Raw genomic sequence first — 24,326 nt, 5'->3', positions numbered from 1 at the left:
GCGCTTCGACCTCCACAGACAGCACTGGGGCTGCTGGTGAAAATAAATAAATAAATAAATAAATAAAAAACAAACATGTCTCAATAAAGCGCAGAGTCTGTGTCTGCAGAGACGAGCTCTAAAGAGACGTGCGTGTGCAGGAGAAGAGAGCGGCTGCAATAAAAGAGAAAACGCTGCACTTCATATCTGTCACTGTCCTCATCTTCTCCTCCTTAACGGGGTGACCCATCTGTCTCTCTCTCTCCCACACACACACACACACACACACACACACACACACACACTCAGAGCGGTAGTGAAGCAGGAGACGTTTTACGAATGCTGTGTGTCAAACGGGTGGAGAGCAACTGACTGCTACATCCATCAACACACACACACACACACACACACACACACACACACACACTCTTCTGATGATCACACAGAGACTGAGTGAGTGTATACGGAGATCTCCACACCCAACACTCACACAGGTTTTCATAAAATGCCAAGACATAACATCACGTTACATATGTGTTGCACACATGTAAGTGCCTATATGTACTAACATGCCCCATATATATATATATATATATATATATATATATATATATATATATATATATATATATATATATATGACACACACACACACACACACACACACACACACACACACACATATACATACATTTAACCGAAAATTACACAGAAACCTCAAAAACTAAATATTACATAAATATCATTTCTGTCCACTCTTTCCCTTTATTCCAGCTTCCATTCTTTTCAGGAGACTCACTTTCAGTTCAGTCTCAGAAGTTGGTTGACCATTTTCTGAAGTAATCAAACACATTCAGTGATGTTCAGGTTTAAGTGCTGTTTATCTGATGGGGGCAGTTTTGGTGGTTCCTCCTTCCTTATTCGAGTGAATTATCTCACACCTAATTTCCTCAGAAGTCATTTTATTAAGTTTTAGTTGCCTAAAACTTGCACACTGTATGTGTAAGTATCTACATGTGATACAAATGTGTCATATATAGTTCAGATATACATGTTAGTATTTATATGTAATGATAATGTGTCTCATGTTTTATATACACACTCACTTCCAGAAGTTTTATTAATTTTTTTGTTTACAGATCCTCTACAGAGAACACACTTCTGCACACTTTAATGCACAATTACAGGGAACTACATTTAACATATTGGGGAAAAATTAACATATAAAGTGTGCCGTAACTTTTGCAAACGCCATTTTATGTTTTATTTTCCCCAAATATGTTAAATTCAGTAAATAAACAGTAATAATGCATTAAAATGTGTAGAGGATGTGTAACTTATTTACACTTAGAAAATAACAACAAAACATCAAACAAACTTTTTCATATGGCCGTATATGAAAGCATCTATGCACATTAACAATAAGTCTTATATGAATGTATTATATGAGTATCTATGTGTAATATGTCCCATAAATACAGACATGAAATAATAATAATAAAAAATCCATATATACTGTACATGTAAGAATCTATACATATTTATATGTCCTATATGTATTGTATATGTATGCAAGTCTTTGTATGTCATATGATTTTTCTATTCTTAACTCTAATATTTACCTCAATAACACACACACACACACACACACACACACACACACACATATATATATATATATATATATATACACACACACACACAATAAAAAAACAACAAAGAAACACACAAAAAATAAATATGGAGCTTTAAAAAGTCAGGATCACACACAGTTCGGAGGGAAACTACTTCATCTGCGTTTCCATGACGCCCAATATCCAAGCAATGGAATTATGAGGTCACTTCCTGCTAGGTCTCCAAGAACAGTGGAGCGGCTGTGGACAGGCGAGCGAGAGAGGGGGAAAGCAGACGAGTGGTGATCCCTCCGTCCAGCTCCGCCAGCCGAGAGAAAGAGTTCATTCAGACGCACTCACACAGACGTGCACACACACTCGCATGCACACACACACACACACACCCACACTCACTGCCAAATTAAACACTGACTTCTGGTAACTGCCTGGCACACACACACACACACTCACACACACACACACACACACACTCACACACACACACACACACACACACACACACACACACACACTCTCACACACACACTCTCACACACACACTCTCACACACTCACACTCACACACTGCGCAGTGGTGAGGGAAACGCTCCTGCAGACCGGCCGCATTACGATGGAGAGCGTGCGTGTGCACTGGAGGAGCATGTTTACGCTTAATTCATGTTCCACTGCCCTTCACTGGACATTATAAGCAGATATTAAATGTGCTACAGAGAGGGAGAGAGAGAGGGGGAGAGCGAGCGAGCGAGAGAGAGAGAGAGAGCGAGAGAGAGAGAGAGAGAGAGAGAGAGAGAGAGAGAGAGAGAGAGAGAGAAGAGGAGACCCACTCTTTGTCATTAAGGAACGACCCTTCACCATCCATCACAAGAGGACACCTAACTTTTCTGAATGTTTTTAATAAATAAGCATGTTTTCTACGTCAGTTTTGCTACGACTGAACACAGAAATCTTAAAGGGACCATATTCTCCATTTTTTCGTGTCGTTCACTCAGAAAAACAAAACATGGGGTGTTCAAACTTCTGCACGAGCCTGAGCTGCCTGTGTGCTGCATGTTTTCCCCTTTGTGGCAGATTTTTAGAGTAGAATTTCCATTAAAGCTGAGTGATGGTGATGTTTTAAGGTCTCAGTGCGTTTCGTAGTTGACTCTCCATTAAAGCTGAGCTATGCCGACCTGTTAAGGTCTCAGAGTGTGTGTTTCGTAGCTGACTCGCCATTAAAGCTGATCTATGCCGACACGTTAAGGTCTCAGTGTGTGTGTTTAGTAGTTGAATTTACAGTAAAAGCTGAGTAATGCAGACATTTTAAGGTCTCTATGTGTGTTTCGTAGTTGACTCTCCATTAAAGAATTCAATTCAATTCAATTCAGAACCATCAGCTAACTGTGTTTGCACACTTTGGAATTAGACCTCGGCATTTAACCCATCCATGCAGTGAAACACCCACATGCATGCACACTAGTGAACACACACACTAGGGGGCAGGGAGCACACTTGCCCGGAGCGGTGGCCAGCCCTATCCACGGCTGAGCTATGCCGACATGTTAAGGTCTTCGAGTGCATGTTTTGTCGTTTGGCCTAATGTCTCCCGCGTGGGAAAGCAGGTTCAGTCCCAGTGTAGAGTAGCAGGCTTGTAATGGTTTGTGCCGGTAATTAGACCTGCTTTGTCATCACCGCTCTATTCTTGTGGAAACCCACAACGCACTAAAGATAAAATTGTGATTTATAGTGCAGCCCTAATTTAAACATGGCCATACCATGCCCACTTACTGAGTTATTATTGACATCATAGCATAGTCCAGAATTATGTGAAATATAATCTCTTTGTGTTAACTTGCATTAAAAGCAAATAACATTTTTACCTTCTCCTTTAAAGTTACCATTTTGGGGTGGGGGGCAGTGGCACTATATCCTAAATGGGCGCCTCGGACTGAAAAAGCTTGAGAACGGTTGGACCAAAAGAGTTTCAATGACGACAGTGATGGTTTGGAAAAAGAAAACCTGCTCTTTATACCAAGGAAGATGCTCTGATGAACATGAAGCTGAAGATATTAATACCCAAAGCACTAAACCGTCAGAGCAGAGCCGCTTTAATTAAACCTTTACATGTCATTTTTCTCATTTACCTGAAAAGTAACAGTGAAGATCAAACACAGAGTGGACGAATATCAACTGAGGCCAAGGAGCCACAAAGCGTTTGTTGGGCAGAGTCCGGCTCATAACACACAAAGGTTTACAATCGCCATGCTGCATCTGTTCCTCTTTCTTTCTCTCTCTCATTCTTTCGCTTTTGTCTAGCTCAGTGTCTCTTTTCCTGACCCCTTCTCTCTCTCTCTCTCTCTCTCTCTCTCTCTCTCTCTCGGCCTGAGGTGTTTAACAGCCCTTAGCTCTGGTCATTAGCGAGAAGTGATTGCCACCTCGCATACGCTGATCATGTGACTCGGAGGAGGCTTGAGGGTGTGAGCGAGAGAGCGAGAGAGAGAGAGAGAGAGAGAGAGAGAGAGAGAGGAGGAGGATGTGGAGAGTGATGGAGCACAATTTAAGAGACAGAAACAGAGAGAAAGAGGGACAGTGTGAGTGTGTGTGTGTGTGTGTGTGTGTGGTGTGTGTGTGTGTGTGTGTGTGTGTGTGTGTGTTATAACAGGTGTATTTCAGGCTCTGTTGGTTAAAAAAGAGGGAAACTTGCATCACTTTTATAATTACGTATTGCTGGCTCGAGTTTTCATCACGTGCCTCTGCCCAGTAACCGAGTTACCGCGGTAACAGCCCCATAGTGATGGTAAAAACTCATACAGCAGCGGTTTTAAACATGAACCTCAAAAAAGTGACATCTTGGCAAGTGAAATTAGTCGATGCATCTATTATTCCTAATCTTGAAATTATTTCACTTATTTTGTACTTTTAAGTGACTTTATCAAGTGAAATTCTCTTGCTGCACTGGCAGATCATTTTATTTCAAGTATATTTCTTAAAAAAATGACTTAAAACAAGTTAATAAACTGTCTAGAATTAAGTTAAATAATCTTAAAATATCCTTACAACAATCTCAACCTAAGAAACAACAGATATAACCACATTTAAGACATTTAATTTCACTTGCCATGATGCCATTTTTTGCAGTGTGTTGTTTATTTATTGATTTATTTAATGTAAACCACAGAAAGACTGCTTTAACACCACATTTATTGTACCTAACGTAGATGAGGTTGTTCTGTAAACGTGGCTGTTGAGCTGCACTGGTTGAACAAGCTTGGCGCTGCAGGGGCTTCATCCCTGTCCATGTTACTACATACATTTTAAGACTTTCTCAGACCACAGCGTCAGGTTTTAGACATCAGACAAAACAGCTTAGGGTCTCGGAAAAACACTGTCATATCTCAGCTTTTCAAACAGGCTGTTTCAAAACAACCTCAGGAGAAATGGCTTTTAAGAAGAAGGCATCAGGCTAAGCTTAGCAGCTTCAGACAGCAAATTAAATGTGATATTCACAATTCTGTTCTTTATTACGACATAAATGACAGTTTCTTGGCAAAATAGAAGATGAGCGTATACTACAAACGCAGCTTTTACAGGCTCTGTCTGCTTTCGCGTTAGGAATCGTCTCAAAATTGCCCGATAAAGAAGTGTTACTATTGTTTTTATATTACACATTTCTTATAAATAAAATAAAAAAATAGGCACAACAATACCCGGACCTGGTTTAACTGTTTAGCACAGTTATTTTCCTTATGGTTACCCAGATAAGAGGATGCAGTTATCAGCACAGGCCTGTTTAAGCATATAAAAGTGAGATAAAAAGGAACATTTCAACAGACACTGCATCTCTGTGTTCTTACCTGGGGTAGATGCCGCTGACCATGTCCGGCAGGAGGGCGTCAGGCGCTGTGCTGCTCGGCCCTGCGGCCTTCGACATCAACAACACGACCAGCCCTCGCATCTGCAGGTTATGTTTACTGTCATACACAAAACCCCTACCAGACAAAGAGAGAAAGAGAGAGAGAGAGAGAGAGAAAGTTATTTATGGGTCTTTTCCACTCTAGATGAGTAGGAAGAAGTCTTGCCATTCACTAACAACAGCACAAACCAGTGGGTATTCCAGTCATTTCAGAAAACCTTCCTGAGCAAAAAGAGGCTGTGGTCAAAAAATATGTAAGTTTGATTGTAAGATGGAGTGTAAAGTCCATCCTAAAGAATAAGAGTAGTTAGTTTAAAACTAGAGACACACAGAATTTCGGTTGCACCACAGACACTTATGGTCATCTTAACTAGTAGACCATAAAGTGATCTTAGATCAAAACACCGTCGCACAGAATGACGTTTTCACTCTGCAGCCAATCAGTAACGCCACCCGACATAAACAGGAAATATTACACACAGTGAAATGACTCACACTTCTCTCTTTTCAAGCCTCATTTACTTTGTTTAAGGCGAGTCAGCGTATTAGTTCTAATTCAATAAGAGACTGTGTTTAATAACAAAGCGTCGTCCATAAGTGTGTTTATTCTGTTCTGCAGCCGGAATTTTTCCAGTGTTCAATCTGGGCTCTGGGTTCAATGTTTTTGCAAAGGGTTCTATGAAGCACCAACAATAATTCTTCTATTATTATGATGTCAAGCTTTAACAACAGAAGAACACTTTTTGGTGCTATATAGAACTCTTTTCAAAAAGGTTCTATATAGAACCATGAACACTCAAGGACCACTTTGCAGCGATGAAAACATTCTTCAGATTGACAGAGAATCTGTTGTATATTGTTCTTTACAGAATCTTTTTGAAAAGGTTTCTATATAACACCAAACAGGGTTCTTCTGTTGTTAATAATAGAAGAACTCTGATTGGTTTGTGCTTTGAATGGTTATACATAGAACCTTTTTTAAAAGGGTTCTACATAGCAACATTCAAAGCACATTCTCCATTAATCTGAAGAACCCTTTCATGATGCAAAAATTGTAATCATGCAAAGGGTTCTTTGGGTGTTCGGAACAATCTACAAGTGTGCAGCTCTGTGGAATGAAGACATTTTAATACATATATATATATACACACACACACAAACATATACACACATATATATATATATATATACACACACAGCAATCAGGCATAACATTATGACCACCTCCTTGTTTCTACGCTCATTGTCCATTTTATCAGCTCCACTTACTATATAGGTGCACTTTGTAGTTCTACAGTTACAGACTGTAGTCCATCTGTTTCTCTGATACTTTCTTAGCCCCCTTTTACCCTGTTCTTCAGTGGTCAGGACCCCCATGGACCATCACAGAGCAGGTACTGTTTGGGTGGTGGATCATTCTCAGCACTGCAGTAACACTGACGTGGTGGTGGTGTGTTAGTGTGTGTTGCGCTGGTACGAGTGGATCAGACACAGCAGTGCTGCTGGAGTTTTTAAACACCTCAGTGTCACTGCTGGACTGAGAATAGTCCGCCAACCAAAAATATCCAGCGTCCTGTGACCACTATGTATACTTTACATCTATAAGGCCCAGCACTACGGGGCACCCGGTCCAGCTCAGTCACATCTTTTCACACATGAACAGACAACCATTAACATCAGCTGCAGCATCAAACTGTAGCAGATTAAAAATCAATGTTATTTTTGTGTTCCATGGAAAGAAAGTCCAACATCTTGACAAAAACGCTGATATCAAAGCGGCCAGCGGTTCTCGGGTTGCAGCTGAGTGGAGTTCTAAACTTCGTTTAGACTGGCTCCGGAGCAAAGCCTTTAGCGGGAGTCCGTTAATGGGAGTTGTGAGGTTGAATGATTTCACACGGAGATCTACCTCTCTGAGGGACCATCAGCCCCTCACCGTGCTCCTCTCGCTCTAAAACAACTCTTCAATTTCCTCTCACAAAAGCAATAAAGCCGGCGCTCGCTGTACGGCAGGTGTGGACCGCCCTTCAGATATTCATATCAGATTCATCAGCTTCAGTGTTCGTTCGGGGCCCGCAGCGTCCCGCAGGCTTCATTTAGCTTCATGCTAAAAGCTCGCGGGAGCCATACAGGTATCTATTCACCTCACAGAAACCCAAACTCACAGACAGACAGATCCCATCCGCCAGCAGACTGGATCTGACTAGAGCCGTCACGGTGAATCGGTTAAACTTCACTACCCAGTTCGGTTACATTTACCTGTTATCAGCCGTGATTGTTGGCGATTTGCATGATCATTATGCATATTTTACATTCTCCTACTGCTCTCCCTTATGAGTGGAGCAACCGTCTAACACAGGGATCTCAAACTCAACCAGTAAAAGGGTCATCCTATCAACAAACCCGTGGGCCAGAGAAAAAAAACGTTTTTATTCCATTTTTAACTAATGTTGTGCTGTTACCCGAACTGGCTATTGATAATTCAAAATATGCAAAATATAGACACTTACAGTAGACTTTGAAATATTACATGGACATTTGAAATATTCAAAATGTAAACGTCCCCAGGAGCTCATCCTTATAAACCTACCTAGTTTCCTCCAAAATGCAGGCTTTAGGATCTACGCGTTCATATTAACAGAGTAACCGAGAGGAAGTTTCAGTGCTTCAAATCACATCTGCTTTTTCATCCATAAAAATCGACCTCACGATGGCCAAACATTGACCTAACGTTAATGTTACGGACACATTCACACTAAGGGGCAATTTAGCGTGTCCAATCGGCCTGACTGCATGTCTCTGGACTGTGGGAGGAAACCCACTCAGACAGGACGCTGGTCACCCAGCCGGGGAATCGAACCCAGACCCCTTGACCCCTTGCATCTTAAAATCGGCAGTAATTAAAAACTTTTCCCTTCGGTCCGCCCCTAAATCTTTACCAAAGTTAACTGGGAAAACTCTGCTGCTTGGTCCATTAAATGCACTACTTGCTAGCAGACTTCAGTGCCGGCTGGAGATGCTCTAGTTTCCTCCGGGCATCACGTGGCAATTTACCAAAAAACTGGCTGAATAGGACCCTGATCAGGCGTCGAGATGAACACACGGCCCGTATGTGCAGACCTGGGCTTCCCACCACGGCAGCAGAAAAGCCCCAGAATGCTCAGTAATTGTATGTAAATGAGGTGCGCAGAATGCTTGCCTAATGAGGCGACGTCTATTTCTCTTTTTCTCTCTCGCTCTGTTTTCCATCCTGGGGGTAAAACTGTCCCCCCATTACACCCCCCCTTCCACCCCCCTCGCTAATAGAATGCTCTCTCGCTCTCTCTGTGTAAACTGGCTCGTTAATTAAAGCTGTATGAGGTGACCTGAGGTTGGAGGGCATCAGTATTATCAGATAAACGGCCTTTCAACGTTGTCATTAATTTGCTGCCGCGCCGCAGATCAGCGCCGATGCTATCCAGGAAGAGCCGGCGGACCCTTTAGCGCGCAACCCGCTAACCTTTCTCTTACAAAAGAACAGAGCGGCTCCCTCTTCAAAATGATCTCCAGAGGTCACGCGGCGCAGTGACGGTCAAAGGACGCTCGTCTCTGGACAAAAGTGGTCTTTTTAATAATCAAAATGAATCTGTTTATAATTTATAATATCTTTCTCTTTTGTTTTGTCAAGAGGCGAATGCCTTTGAGTCTTTGCCTCAATATAAAGGCATCACCACAGGTCTGTCTCACCAAGCAGGCCTGTTTGATCTAACCCTGGATTATCTCTCTCAAAAAGGTCGATCGCATCGCATAGATCACCGCTGCGCTAACTTAGTTTAGGATTTTTGATTATAAACAGCTCTTGAACCAATCAGGGTCGAGCTTCGGACCAATCAGGAACAGCCTTCTGACAGAGCTGGACCTCGCCGGCCTCCACACAGACAGGACACTGGTCTCCTGGCTGGAGAATCGAACCCAGACCCTTCTTGCTGTGAGGCGACAGTGCTACCCACTGTGCCGCCCGAAACCTCAAATATTGTCCGAATTTTTTGCACCTGGAAATTGGCATTAATTAAAAACTTTTCACTTCGGTCCGCTCCTAATTCATCACCAAAATTCATTTGAAAAATTATCCCAAGGTTTTCTGACAACAGTTCAGTTCACATTCAAAGCAACTTCATTTCAACGCAGAAGGCATTTTGACGCTCTGAGCCCAAACGGTACAGAGGCTGGATTTGCGGGTATATCGATTAACTGCGGTCGCAGTGGTTGATGAGGTCGTAGGTGGGTATAAAGCCCCTGTTGTGTTCTTTTTTTTTTTTAGACACCTCTTGTTTCCTTGGCGATAAAAGTGTGCCATTCCCGTGGCGACGGCGGCCCTGATGCCGCCTCTCGAGGAGAGAAACGCTCATCATGAATCAGTGCCATGCTAATGGAGACGAGCTGACAGCCAGACACGCCCCCTAACACACACCGCAGACTACACGCCTCCTCACGACCCCCCTACCCTTCAACACAGAGAGAGAGAAACAATGAGCGCAGAGGAAAATAAGAAAGAATGAAAGGTAGAGCTGAAACTGAATGCAGGGAAACAAAAGCATTAAAATACTGCTCTAAAAAAAATTACACATTTTTTCAACCTTAATGCAGACGTGGTCCGTCAGCCAGGACACGCCTGGCATACAAAATTTGCTTCTTGCTTTCAATGTAGCAGCTTATTTTATTCATGTTATTTAAATAAGCGACTGATTTTTCATTTACATATTTAAAATGTCACTTTAGCCAATTAAAAGTAAATAAGGTTATTTATATTGTGACTTTGCCTGATAGAAAGTGCTGGAAATTGCCTGAAACACACCAGCACATTTAGCCCACACAGTGTGAGCTTCAGGTTTATAAAAAAAGGCTAATTAAAATGGTGAAATAAGTAATAAATAAATAAATAGGCTGCTGTCAAATTTGCCATGAAAGAAATTTGCCATAAAAACAAATTATCAGTGCATATCTACTGTAGAGCACTGAAAATGAACAATAAAAATAAATGGACAATAAAATACAAATATCCAGAATTTATCACATATCAAAGGTAAAGATCAAATATCAAGACAGGTGACTATATACACCAATCAGGCATAACATTATAACCACCTTCTTGTTTCTACGCTCAGCACTGCTGTGTCTGATCCACTCAGACCAGCACAACACACACTAACACACCACCACCACGTCAGTTACTGCAGTGCTGAGAATGATCCACCACCCAAATAGTACCTGCTCTGTGATGGTCCATGGGGGTCCTGACCACTGAAGAACAGGGTAAAAGGGGGCTAACAAAGTATCAGAGAAACAGATGGACTACAGTCTGTAACTGTAGAACTACAAAGTGCACCTATATAGTAAGTGGAGCTGATAAAATGGACAATGAGCGTAGAAACAAGGAGGTGGTCATAATGTTATGCCTGATTGGTGTGTGTGCATATATATATATATATATACATACACACACACACACATACACATATACATATATATATACATATATATATATATATATATATATATATATGTATATATATATATATATATATATATATATATATATATATATATATATATATATATATATATATATATCGCTGTTGTCTGAAGAAATGGACTAACAGAAACATCCCAAAATGACTTGGAAAAAATTCTGGTTCCATTGACTTACATTAAAAGTAAAGTAGGTTTTTTTCCTTCTCCTGTAAAGTTACCATTTTGGAGAGATTTACTGCATTTGTGATCCTCTACAAATTAATGTTACATTATTCTGTCATGATAATCAAGGATCCAGTCCCAATTTCCATCAGATATGTACAGATGTCAGATATTCCCATAATCGGTGCATCCCTTATATATAGTTACAGTATATTTATCATTTCACTTACTTTTTGTTGAGAGAACTCTTGAAATATCAAACATATTTAATGCATATAAAATTCTAAAGATGTCGAGACTCCAAACTTTTGAACACTGGGGTAACAACCGCTTGAAAGTCATAACTTGTAACATTGTTTTTATCACACAACAGATAAGAGAAGAAAAAGTAAACAGCAACGACCTGTTCAGGATTCAAACAACAGTTAAACAGGTCACCCTCTGAAGGACGCGCTCATTCATTATCCTTGGAAGCAGCTCCATTTGTCACAATGCCATCGCTCACCTATACCACACTGCAGGTCAACACGGACGCCTCACATTTTTTAACATGACTAATTCAGACGTGGGCGGAAACCTGCGGCTCCACTGGCCATTTCTGTGCCCTTTACTCACACGCCATGCCCAAAAATAACAGATAAGATGCACAGGGCAACACAGCATTCGATAAATTATGTTTATGTTGGTAGAACCCCTTTTCCAAAAAAGTTGGAATGCTATGTCATATAAATAAAAACAGAATGCAATGATGTGCAAATTATGCAAACCCTATTTTTAATTGAAAATAGTACAAAGACAACATAGCAAAAATTGAAACTGAGAGACTTTGGTGTTTTTTGAAAAATATATGTCCATTTTGAACTTGATGCCAGTAACATGTTTAAAAAAAAAGTTGGGACGGGCATTTTTATGTTGCATCAACTCTTCGTTTAACAACACTCTGTAAGCGTTTGGGAACTGAGGAGACACAGCTGTAGTTTTGAAAGTGAAATGTTTTCCCGTTCTTTTTTGATACAGGATTTTAGCTGCTCGTCAGTTTGGGGTCTTCTTTGTCATATTTTTCATTCCATAATTCACCAAATGTTTTCAGTGGTGACAGGTCTGGACTGCAGGCAGGTCAGTTTAGCACCTGGACTCTTTTAATACGGAGCCATGCTGTTGTAATAAGTGCAGAATGTGGTTTAACATTGTCTTGCTGTAATAATCAAGGCCTACCCTGAAAAAGACGTTGTCTGGATGGCAGCATGTGTTACCAAAACCTGTAATGAGCTCAAGCCCAGAGAAGGAGGCGGTGTTTCTCAATCCTGTTTTTATAAGATTTCTTCTTTGCATTTTAGAGTTTTAACTTGCATTTGTGGATGCAGTGATAAACTGTGTGCACAGACAGTCATTTTCAAGTGTTCCTGAGTCCATGCAGTGATTTCCACTACAGAATCATGTCTGTTTTTAATGCAGTCCCGCCTGAGGAGATTTCTCCAGATTCCCTGAATCTTTTATTGAAACTATGTACGGTAGATGATGAAATGCAGAAGTTCTTGGATATTTTACGTTAAAAAACATTACAAAAAAAGGATTGTTGCACTATTTACCCGCACAGTCTGATTGAGTAGTGAATCCCTCCTCATCTTTACTTCTGAAAGACCCTCTGGGATGCTTTTTTATATATCATTTTCCTGACATGTTCCCAACTAATCACCAGGGGTTTTTTTTTAGCATTACTCAACTTTACCAGTCTTTTGTTGCCCCATCCCCTTTTTTGAAATGTGTTATTGACATTAAACTCAAAATTGACATATTTACAAAAAAAAATAAAACATAAAATTCTGACAATGGATATGTTGTCTTTGTACTATTTACAATTAAAAATATGGTTTAAATGATTTGCACATTATTGCATCCTGTTTTTATTGACTTTTTGCACAGCGTCCCAACTTTCTTGGAAGCAGGGTTGTATACCACAGACATCAACAGCCAATTTGACATAATAAGTCAAGGTGAATAGATCCAGTCTCAGGTCTCCACCACTCCGAAGAGTCTAGCTCTAATACGCCTGATCCAGTTAAAGAAGCTCTTCAAGGGCATCGTTAATCTAAACTCATCAGGCTGTTCCAACAGGACCCAGGCTGCGTAGCTATGTATTTAGCTGTTCACGTTACATATTTTAATGTGATTATATCGAAACAGCTCCATAATAAAATAAATAATAGCTCATAGTAAGTCGCATTTTGCTCCAAACCACAACAGGAAGTCCGCACAAACTTAATGAAGACCTGGAGGCAGTTTGAGAAGGTTGAGAGAAGTTTTGAGGATGTATTTTTACAGAAACGATTTGGGCTATTTGGGTGACTATTGAGGTGTAGTGTTTGTTAGCAATGCTAGCCTTGCAGCTCAAGTTCTAATTAAAGAAGCAGAATCTGGACTCCAAACCTGTCCTGGCTGATTGCAAACATCTAATTTAAATGGAAAACTGGGTACATTTGATTTTTTAAGAATGACCTCAGACCTGTTCAGGTTCTTTGGCACTTGTTCGCAGTGGTGTTAAGTGTTGGGTGCCATGACACTTGGACCACTCTGAGTACCACCGAAACGCCAGAACTAGGCCCTTGCCTCCTGAGATCGCGACTGATAAAACCAAAAGAGCAAAGGATTCTCCCAGAATGTCCACACTCGCCGTAACCGCAGTCTCCTCATCCCAGCGCCTCTTCCCGGGACGCTTCGCTGAGCCACGGTTTTTAAGAATGGACGGGAGGCTAAAGCCGGAAAGCGATCCGCCACGGCCTGCCCGTCTGCCATTGTGGGTATTTATACGATAGGCGCGTCTTGGGCAAGGAGACACGGAAAGAAAGAAGAGAAGGCTGACTCTGCGCTGACACGGAGGGGGGGAGACAGGGTACCCTCCAAGCTCCCTTTGCACCAACACCCAAATGGATTGTCATATCAGATTTAGGTGTATAGGTTATTACACCCTTGGGCTCCAGTTTCCAGTACTGTCGTCTGGATGGGTGAGATTGGGTTCCAGTTATTTCTCTCCAACTACCCCCCCCCCACCCCTCCCAACTAATCCTCTCTTTCTCTGTAACTTTCACTCTGCGTGTCATTCAAATGGAGGGCATCCCAACCGTCACCAAAGACGTAAACATATCTTTTTTTGGGAAGCTTCTATGGGTTACATACAGCGATACATCGCCTGACCGATAAAATCCGTATTAAAAACCGAAGATTCTTAAAATAGCTCTCAGCTCAAACATATGGCTCTAGAAAAAAAACATGCCTGGAACGACATGCAGTTCTGAAAAATGGAAAAATCTGTACAAATTTAAAATAAATACACATTCATATCTGGGGATGGTTCCCATTCGTGCCATTTGTGCCATAATGAGTCAGTGTTTTACAGTCTCTGGAACTACTTATGCTGCCGAACTTCAGCAGAATGGGCCGTTACCCAATGTCTGCATCAATATAATAACTTTCATTATCATCTATCATCTATGTTAAACATAATTGTGTTCACGTAAGAGAACAAAATGTTTAACAGAGCTTTAATCAGGCCAAACATTTTGCTCTAAACCCAAAAACAGCCCGAGAACTTTCAGTCCAATGCTGACCTGAACCACATTATTAGGTTTTGAGTCTGAAACTGAACAGAACTCAAGAAAATCCTGTCCAAACCTGACCCAATCAGGCCAATCATCAGTCAATGCGCAAAATAAAACCAGTTTTTTTAATTAAATAATCAATTCGCTGTGTTAGCCTAGTTTAATCCTAAAACACTATTCCTTTATAAAGAACACGTTACATGATTTACTGACCATGAAATGTTTTTGGCCAAATATTTTAAACATGGTTTTGACTGCTAAACACTATTTTCGGTGCATCCATTTTCCCAGATTTAAACTGTTTCATGCTAATGAAAGTAAGGAGGAACTTTAAAAGGGCGAGTAAAACTAAAGCAGGGTTGAGGCAGGCTGTGGGAACCCAAATGTGAAATCTGAACCCGACTCGAGACCTACACATACGCGAGGAATGACGTCTGAATCTAATGGGACCCGACTGCTCACATCAGGTCCAGAGGACGTTTCCTAATATTCCAAGCTCTCAAATGTTCAAATATAAGCTGTAATACTGAAGCCAGCGGGAAGGTGTTCCATCATCTGTCCATTGGCTTCTATTATAAGCGAGCTCAGACCCAACTGGTGTTCTGTTCTTTCTCTGAGCACAGGGAACTGGATCGTCTGTGGTCGTTTGTTGGAAATTAACATCTATAATAACTGACTGTAAACTACAGTCGCAGTAGTTTGAGATGAGGTTGAAAAACACCGGAGTATTCCTTTGATTGAGCGTCTGCATCATTAAGCCTAGAAACACTGTTTGGCATGAAATCAGCCAAACGTCTGTCCTCCACCGCATCTTAATGTTTGGTCAGTCATTAGTTTCTCGCACCTGTCAATCTCTCGTTTAGCCTGCAGAAAGCTAGACAGGAACTGCCGGCGACAGCCACAGGAGGGAGCCTGACTGTGACCTGTCTTGTTATGGCAATGTGGAGAAACCATGAAGATGCAGCTGCAACATCAGTGAAATAGTATAGCGAAGGAGGAATCTGTGCTTTAAAGGGTCAATACCATGGAAAAAACACATTCTGCCCACTTTGTTTCCAGAAAAGTCTGATGTAGTATCTAAACAAGTCTTGCAAGTCTTACTCTACACTGCCCACTCCATGCAGTCCACCTGTGAAAACTAAGCTGTTTGTTTATTGACGTCATTGTTTTATGATGTTACAAGAACTGCCTGCCGATTTGGACCGAAGTTGGCTCCCCCATTTGAGGCACAATATTGGTCAGCCAATCCGAACAGAGCTCATTCACATCTGTCTTTAAGGTGCAGTAACAAAAGCAGTCGGTTTATTCTGAGAGAATTGGAAAACCGTAAATGGACATAAAACTCCACAAATGTCAGAGGTGGACCTCTGAAAAAAGAAACCAAATGTAGGATATGGGCCCTTTAACATTACATGTCCACGGTGCCCAAGGGTAATCTTAGCCTCTCACTCCATGTTGTTTGCTCTGCTAAGGCTGTATGATATGGACAAAACACCATATAGAGACTACAGCTGCGTTCCAAAGCCTAGGCTGACCCCTCGGTAGGACTGTCCTGTGAAGACTCCTCCTTAGTAGCCAACTGGTCACACAAACGGAACAGTCCTAGCCGAAAGGTCCCGCCTCTTGAAATCGCGGCCCGTTGCATTATGTTCGTCGCTTTTTCATTTCTTCACGAAAATGGAGACGTTCTTATGTGGTACGATGAGCTACATACATACAAATACTTATAAATATATTATATATAAATAAAATATGATATATGGACGATAGGGATGGGCAATTAATCGAAAAGTAATCGAAACCGACATTCAGAACCTCTAACCGACGCAATCTTGCCCATGTCGATTATTTAGATTTTTTTAAATTCTGTCCATCCTTTCCCGACTCTGTGTGTTCATGTACTGTCTCCTTAAAAACTTACTACTGTCACGTGACTCCGCCACGTCCAGTCTGCAACATGGAAGCTAAGGCTGCATTCACACAGCAGGTAAAAGTGGCCCAAATCTGATTTTCTCACCAAATCCGATTCTTTTGTTTCTGTTCAGATTATCTTTTAAATGTGATCTGTATGCAACATCAGTCTGAACAGATCAGCTCCTAAACTGACCCTCATGCACAGAATAACAGAGCGTCACGCTGCTTCACGGCTCATCCAGAGGTAAACAATCACGACCGCCAACGAACGCCAGTCGCTCCCAGAGGATCAGCTTCATCTTCACCAGCATCACAGGAGCCATCATGAAGCTTCACTGACTGACAGCTGGACTCATCACCCAGAATGTGTTCGAGCCGTAAAAAGGGCGCGGTCACTTCTTTGGTTCGTGTCCTCGGATTCTTTAAACTCTGCTTTCAGACTTTTAACTGTTCTTTGATGCTGCAGCCTCGTTCTCCTGCGGCCGCGTTCGGCATTTCTTTAGAAATCTCTTCAAACACGGAGGGTTTTAGATGAGTCTCTTCTAATCTTTGTACAGAAATATCACCCCTAATGTTTATGAGTCACAGCAGCGCGAGATTATGACGAATGTCCAGTTGGATTGACGTAAAAGTCGTGAATTTCGCTCTGGCTGTTGAGATGATTTACATTAAGATATGCAGAGCATATTTACAGTACAGACCCTGTGAGTGAGCTATGAGGGCAAAAAACAAACAAAAAAATAAAATAATTGCTCATTGATTTTAATCGAGGTAAAATATTCAATTAATTGTGATATTGATTTGAGGTCATATCACCCAGCACTAATGGACGATATACAATTTATGGACAAATTATTTAATCAATCAATCATTTGATTCATTTCTTTGATTCATTTCTACCCTGCGGCACTTTAATTTCCCCTATTTGCAGCTCCACAGTGCTTAACTGGTCAGCAACACTGACCAGATCATACAGGGGGGCCTTACTTTCCCTGAAAAACTTGTGATTTAACGAATAAAACAATCAGGAGTCCAATTCAAGACGTCAGCCAGACTGATAAACACAGCATTTGTTTACTCTCACCAAGATCACATTTATTAGCTCTCAGCCTAACGAACCCCTGACCAGCACAGCAGTTCTGTAGTGAGTTAATGAGCTTTATGAGCGCAAGTGGAAGTTTAACTAATCCGTCGTCTCTTTTTCCACTGATTTTAGCGACTCCCACTTTCATCAAAGAGTGAATTTCTCGCAGGACCTGGTGGGTGTTTTTAATCACTTAAGGAGGACAAATTAGATGAATATTAGATGCAAACGAAGCAAAAACAGAGAATTATTACACAGCTCTGACACACTGACTTAAAGGGGAACTCCAACCACTTTTAAAATCTTTGGCATAATTCAAAGTCAGTGATATGTAAACAAAGCCATTCAGAGTGGTTTGGAGTGAAACGGTTCAGATGTCTTTACAGTGGTGGTGATAGGAACCAGGGGTCGCCATGACTACAACACAAATATAGACATTTTATTTACTATCCAGAACCACCAGTGAACCTACACGAGTCTTCTGAGCTTATATGGAATGTTGATGGAAAATAGTGGAAAATCTGAACAAGTACGTTTTCTATGGGGACTATTTTGCCTCACAAGGCCCTACATCTACCCCTTCACCAAGAATAAGTTGGGAAAAAAAATGTTTAATGACAAAATGTTCTCAAAACTACACCAGGCATCAAACAGCATATTCATAACCATAATATGTAGTAACTTTCTGCGAGGGAGCTTTTAGAGGTGGATGTCTGGTTCCTATCACCACCACTGTGAACAGTTCTGACTCAGTAAGATTTTCTAGAAATCTGTTTCTCTAGAAATCGGACTCTGTTTACATCTTAACCATTTAATTGTGCATCATCAGTCTTGAAGGCACAGTAATAAAAACAGCCTGTTTAATTTTAAGGAATAAACAGAAGCTGGGTTCAGTAATGCACTCGTACCTGGCTGGGTTCAGTAATGCACTCGTACCTGGCTGGGTTCAGTAATGCAGTCATACCTGGCTGGGTTCAGTAATGCAGTCATACCTGGCTGGGTTCAGTAATGCACTCGTACCTGGTTGGGTTCAGTAATGCACTCGTACCTGGCTGGGTTCAGTAATGCACTCGTACCTGGCTGGGTTCAGTAATGCACTCGTACCTGGCTGGGTTCAGTAATGCACTCGTACCTGGCTGGGTTTAGTAATGCACTCGTACTTGGCTGGGTTCAGTAATGCAGTCATACTTATCTGAGTTTAGTAACACATTCATAGCTGGCTAAGTTTAATAATGTGCTCATACCTGGCAGTGTTCAGTAAGGGGTGCTTTGTCCCGACCAGCTTCCTCACATGCATGGCCACGTTGCTGAGTTCGTCGCTGAGCAGGCAGCGGAGGCTCATGAATGATGTGGGATATCCTACAATCTTCTCCGCATCTGAAACCACTTTGGTCCAGTTTGAGGGAGAAGAGCTGGAGAAGATGCTCAAAGTACGACGTCCTCGGCTTACCGAGCCAAGACAAGCGAGTCGTGACCACAAAGCCATCCTGCAAAATACGGCAAATAACAGGCAAATTACTTACTAGCTATTAAATTACATATTGACTTACTTATTAGCTACTTATTATTCACACCCACCCCCCACTCAGGCAGCTATGAGTTGGGTTTGTTCTAATACTACTACTGACCAATCTCCATAAAAAGGGACTTCCAACAGAACAAGACGCTCTGAAGTATCTGAGCCTAAGTTCACCACACCCAGCGGTAAGCTCCATCCAATACCTTTGGGATGCGTTCAGAACGGCATTTGGGATGATCCAGAACATCAGCACCTGACCTCACTAATGCTCAATCAAATCCTCACAGCAATGTTCCAACATGTAGTGTAAAGCCTTCCCAGAAGAGCAGCAGCTGTTACTGCAGCAAAGGGGGAAAACCTCACTATTCATATCCTTCATTTAAGAAGAAATGCTGGATGACCAGGTGTGCGTGTGATCACAGGTAGTCATTAATCATTTCATTCCCCACATTAAATCAACATCCCAGAATAACAATGAGAATTACAGGCTACTTAAGGACCTGGACCGAAACACACTGTGCATAACTATGTAATAATTATATAATAATTACGTTATAGTTAAGTGCTCAGGAACACAATTAGGCACTAGCTAAGGCCAACAGATGAATTGTTTTTATATCGAAATCGCAATTTAAGAGGGTGCAATTCTCAAATCAAAGCTGAAATTTCTTAAAATAGCCTACATTATTAAAAAAAAACTTAATATTCACCAGGGTATATTTCGGTTTCTCCATCTGAATTTCCATGACCAAATCCTAAGGCAAATTATTCAGTAGCTGCATGAAATAAATGTAAAATTGTATTTTATTTATTTTTTGTAAAAGCTCCCCTCAAATTAACAGAACGTGTGTTTTATGATCACACATGTTGCTATATGCTCAAAATTTACTGCTGAAGGCCAAAAATCTTAGACGTTCTTTGTATTATTTCATAAAAATAATGTTTACAGAGCAGCTCACTGAAGAGACGCCATCTGTTTATAGTTTATAGCCCAGATTTGTGGAAAAATGGGTCGACTTTCAGTAGAAAACAAAGTTGAGAGTTCAGCTTCTTTTATTATAAGGGTTTAAAATGACATCACCCATCTATTTGACTGGAGAGAAGACTCTCATACGACCCCCACCTTTAGAATGAAGCTTATGAAATATGAAATTTATGAAGAATTTGACAAAGTGCGTTTTGGAACCACCGGTGGTCTCAAGGAGTTGAACAGGTTAAGTTTTAAGCGGGGAAATTAAACCTAATAACACAGAGCTTGTGACCTGCCTGTACATAAGCTGGGCCAATCAGAGGCAACCAAACTTCCATGTGTTGTTTCATCACAACCCCAACTTCCTGACAGTATCGTCCTCATATGTGGCTGAGTTCAGTAATACTCTCGCACTTATCTGGGTTTAGAAACACATTTACAGCTGGCTAGATTTAATAATGTACCTGGCAGTGTTTAATAAGGAGTGTTTACACAATTCATTCAGAGTCAAGCCTTAAGCCAGAAAAGGTCAGTATTTCGGGCTACTTGGCAAAAAAAGGCCTGAACCTAAATTTATAGACAATAATCGCGATTTAAATCGTGGTGGGAATATTAATCAAAGAAATTACAATGACATACTTTCCCCAGATCGTTCAGCCCTAGTACTCGCAAAGATAAGCAAGCATGCACTGCTTCCCAGTAAACACACTGGAGATCAGGCAACACTTGATTGAGAAATAACTGAGAAATAATTGTGAAATGATTGAGAAATGATGGAGAAATGATGGAGAAATGTTTCTCCACTGCACTTTTGGCCTTGTTTCTAAGAACCCACTGAAACTAAACTGATGTTCCAGCACAGGGGTCCAGAACTCCGGGCCTGGGGGGGCAGTGTCCAGCACAGTTTGGAGGTTTCCCTGCTCAAACACACTCACTTAAAATGGCAATTAACAGATAAGTGTAATTAATATAACCAGGTGTGTTGGGGCAGGTAAAGCACCAAACTGTGCTGGACACCGCCCCCCCAGGACCGAAGATGTGCCCCCTGTTCTAGCATCACTGAAACACAAAGCGCTTGAGTGTTACTTGTGTTCACGAAGCTGAAGTCAGCTTCTTGCTCCGGTCCACCTTAAATGGTACAGCGGTTGCATTAACAGCCGCACCATTTAAGGTGGACCGGAAAACTTCGAACCAGAAGCTGGCGAAAAAGAAAGCGGAAGGAAACACAGTTTATCTGAAGGAACTCACTTCGTGATACAGGTGTGCAGGTGCGCCATGACCGTCCGCTCACCCCTGCAGGACCTTCTCTAACAGACAAAACTCCCGTTTCTCCTCCAGCCAGCCGGAGCGCAGTGTCACCGCCAATGTCACCTCCTTTCTGAATTCAACATCTCTCCTGCGGAGCCCAGCGCTGTGTCCCCTCGTCACACCCCACGGCAGCCTTTACCTCAGCCCAGCAGACCAGAGAAGGAGCTTCAGGGCGAAGAAGAGGCGCTTTATTTCTGCTCAGACGCTCAGAGACCATGGCGCACACACGGGCGCCGCCATGCCTGTGGACCCCGTTTACGGCCTGTCGTAAAGCACGAGTTTCATTGGCTGTGTTCCGATTTACCTCTGGAGCTACACTCGCTAGTGTGAGTCTCAGTATAGCGTGTGCTCGAGCACTCGGCCTGCTAGTGCACACTAGAAAGTACATTGGGGACTTTAAATCGCGGTATAACTAAAATCACAATAAGCACTGCGTACTTATAAGAACACTGGCTACACTGTTAAAATGGTTCTTCAAGGGTTCTTTAGTAAAGGGAGTGGTTCTATTTGGAACCATGACTTCTACATAGAAATGGTTCTTCATAAACAATTCTAATCACATTTATATCGTTAAGCTGGACAGTCACTTCAGTGCAAGAGCAAGCAAATCTCTCAGTACTGATGGCTGCGCTCCAGTACACATACCTGCACATACGTGTGTTCTAGAATGCATAGCTAGTACGTAATTGGGTTCGAGAATGTTTATCTGGTACATCCTTTTTGTACAATTACAATAGCTTTGCTAATTTATACTAGTTGTTTAGAATGCTTAGCTAGTACATTCTATCAAATTGGAGAACTAGTTTTCTAGAGAACTGGTATGACCTAGCTAAGCTACTGTAATTCTACAAAAACATTCTAGAGCCCAATTATGTACTAGCTAAGCATTCTAGAGAACTAGTATAAACTAGCAAAGCTATTGTAACTGTACAAAAAGGATGTACTAGATAAACATTCTAGAACCCAATTACGTACTAGCTAAGCATTCTAGAGAGCTAGTATAAACTAGCAAAGCTATTGTAACTGTACAAAAAGGATGTACTAGATAAACATTCTAGAGCCCAATTACATACTAGCTAAGCATTTTAGAGAACTAGTATAAACTATCAAAGCTATTGTAATTATACAAAAAGGATGTACTAGATAAATATTCTAGAACCCAATTATGGAATAGCTAAGCATTCTAGAACACAGGTATGCGCAGGTATGTGTACTGGAGCGCAGCAGTCAGTACTGAGAGATTTGCTTGCTCTTGCACTGAAGCGACTGACCAGCTTAACGATATAAATATGATTAGAATTGTTTATGATCAGCACAAGATTATCAGAACCGCTCAGATCGATGGAGAATGCATTATATAAGGTTCTATATAGTACCCAAAAGGGTTCTTCTACTGTAAGCTTGACATCATAACAATAGCAGAGGCCTTTTTGGTGCTATATAGAACCATTTGCAAAGTGGTTCTATACAGAACCATATGCAACACATTCTCCATCATCTGAAGAACGATTTCACCATGCAAAGAACCGTTTAAGCAGGAAATTGTTCTATACAGAACTCATGGTTAAAAATAGAACCATTCCCTTAACTAAAAAAACATCTTTTTAAGTGTCCCATAGCATTCTAGAACACAAATAAAAGATGCCCTACTAGAACACATACTCTAGATCACTTGCATACTAGCTAGGGATTCTAGAACACAAGCATGAACTAGCTAAGAAGCTTAGAAAACAAGTCATCGTCTAGCCAAGCATTCTAGAACAGAAATACCCAATTTTTTTCTAGAACACTATCATGAACCAGCTAGGCATTCTACAACAAGGTTGAACTACATAAATATTCTAGAACACAATTATGTAGAAGCTAAGCATTCTAGAGAACTAGTCTGAAATAGCTAAGCCATTGTAATTTTACATAAAGTGTGTACTAGATAAATATTCTAGAACCCAATTACGTGCTAGCTAAGCATTCTAGAGAACTAGCATGAACTAGCTAAGCTATTTTAATTCTACAAAAAGAATGTACTAGATAAACATTCTAGAGCCCAATTATGTAATAGCTAAGCATTCTAGACACTAGTATAAACTAACAAAGCTATTGTAATTATACAAAAAGGATGTACTAGATAAACATTCTAGAACCCAATTGTGTACTAGCTAAGCATTCTAGAGAACTAGTATAAACTAGCAAAGCTATTGTAACTGTACAAAAAGGATGTACTAGATAAACATTCTAGAGAACTGGTATGACCTAGATAAGCTATTGTAATTCTACAAAAACATTCTAGAACCCAATTATGTACTAGCCAAGCATTCTACAGAACTAGCATAAACTAGCAAAGCTATTGTAACTGTACAAAAAGGATGTACTAGATAAGATAAACATTCTAGAACCCAATTACGTACTAGCTAAGCATTCTAGAGAACTAGTATAAACTAGCAAAGCTATTGTAACTGTGCAAAAAGGATGTACTAGATAAACATTCTAGAACCCAATTACGTACTAGCCAAGCATTCTACAGAACTAGTATAAACTAGCAAAGCTATTGTAACTGTACAAAAAGGATGTACTAGATAAACATTCTGAGACCCAATTATGTACTAGCTAAGCATTCTAGAACACAGGTATGTGTACTGGAGCGCAGCCATCAGTACTGAGAGATTTGTTTGCTCTTGCACTGAAGTGACTGTCCAGCTTAACGATATAAATGTGATTAGAATTGTTTATGATCAGCACAAGATTATCAGAACCGCTCAGATGACCT

At 41.0% G+C, this 24,326-nt stretch overlaps 1 protein-coding gene across 1 annotated transcript in view; it reads right to left on the bottom strand.

Moving 5' to 3' along the window:
* pdss2 (prenyl (decaprenyl) diphosphate synthase, subunit 2) overlaps positions 1-21,829 on the bottom strand; it is a 66,256-nt gene extending 44,427 nt beyond the window's left edge. The window contains exons 1-3 of the mRNA XM_036575204.1: positions 21,503-21,829; positions 19,010-19,252; positions 5,443-5,577 (exon numbers count right to left, since the gene is read on the bottom strand). Coding sequence (XP_036431097.1) covers positions 5,443-5,577; positions 19,010-19,252; positions 21,503-21,531 — 407 coding nt within the window. The 5' untranslated portion in view covers positions 21,532-21,829. The remainder of the gene's footprint in view (positions 1-5,442; positions 5,578-19,009; positions 19,253-21,502) is intronic.
* Positions 21,830-24,326: the final 2,497 nt, after the last annotated feature.

Source organism: Colossoma macropomum, unplaced genomic scaffold (genome assembly GCF_904425465.1).
Source record: "Colossoma macropomum unplaced genomic scaffold, Colossoma_macropomum, whole genome shotgun sequence".
Lineage (NCBI taxonomy): Eukaryota > Metazoa > Chordata > Actinopteri > Characiformes > Serrasalmidae > Colossoma > Colossoma macropomum.
Note: the sequence above shows the minus strand (reverse complement) of the source record. Positions and strands in the feature narration are given on the sequence as shown.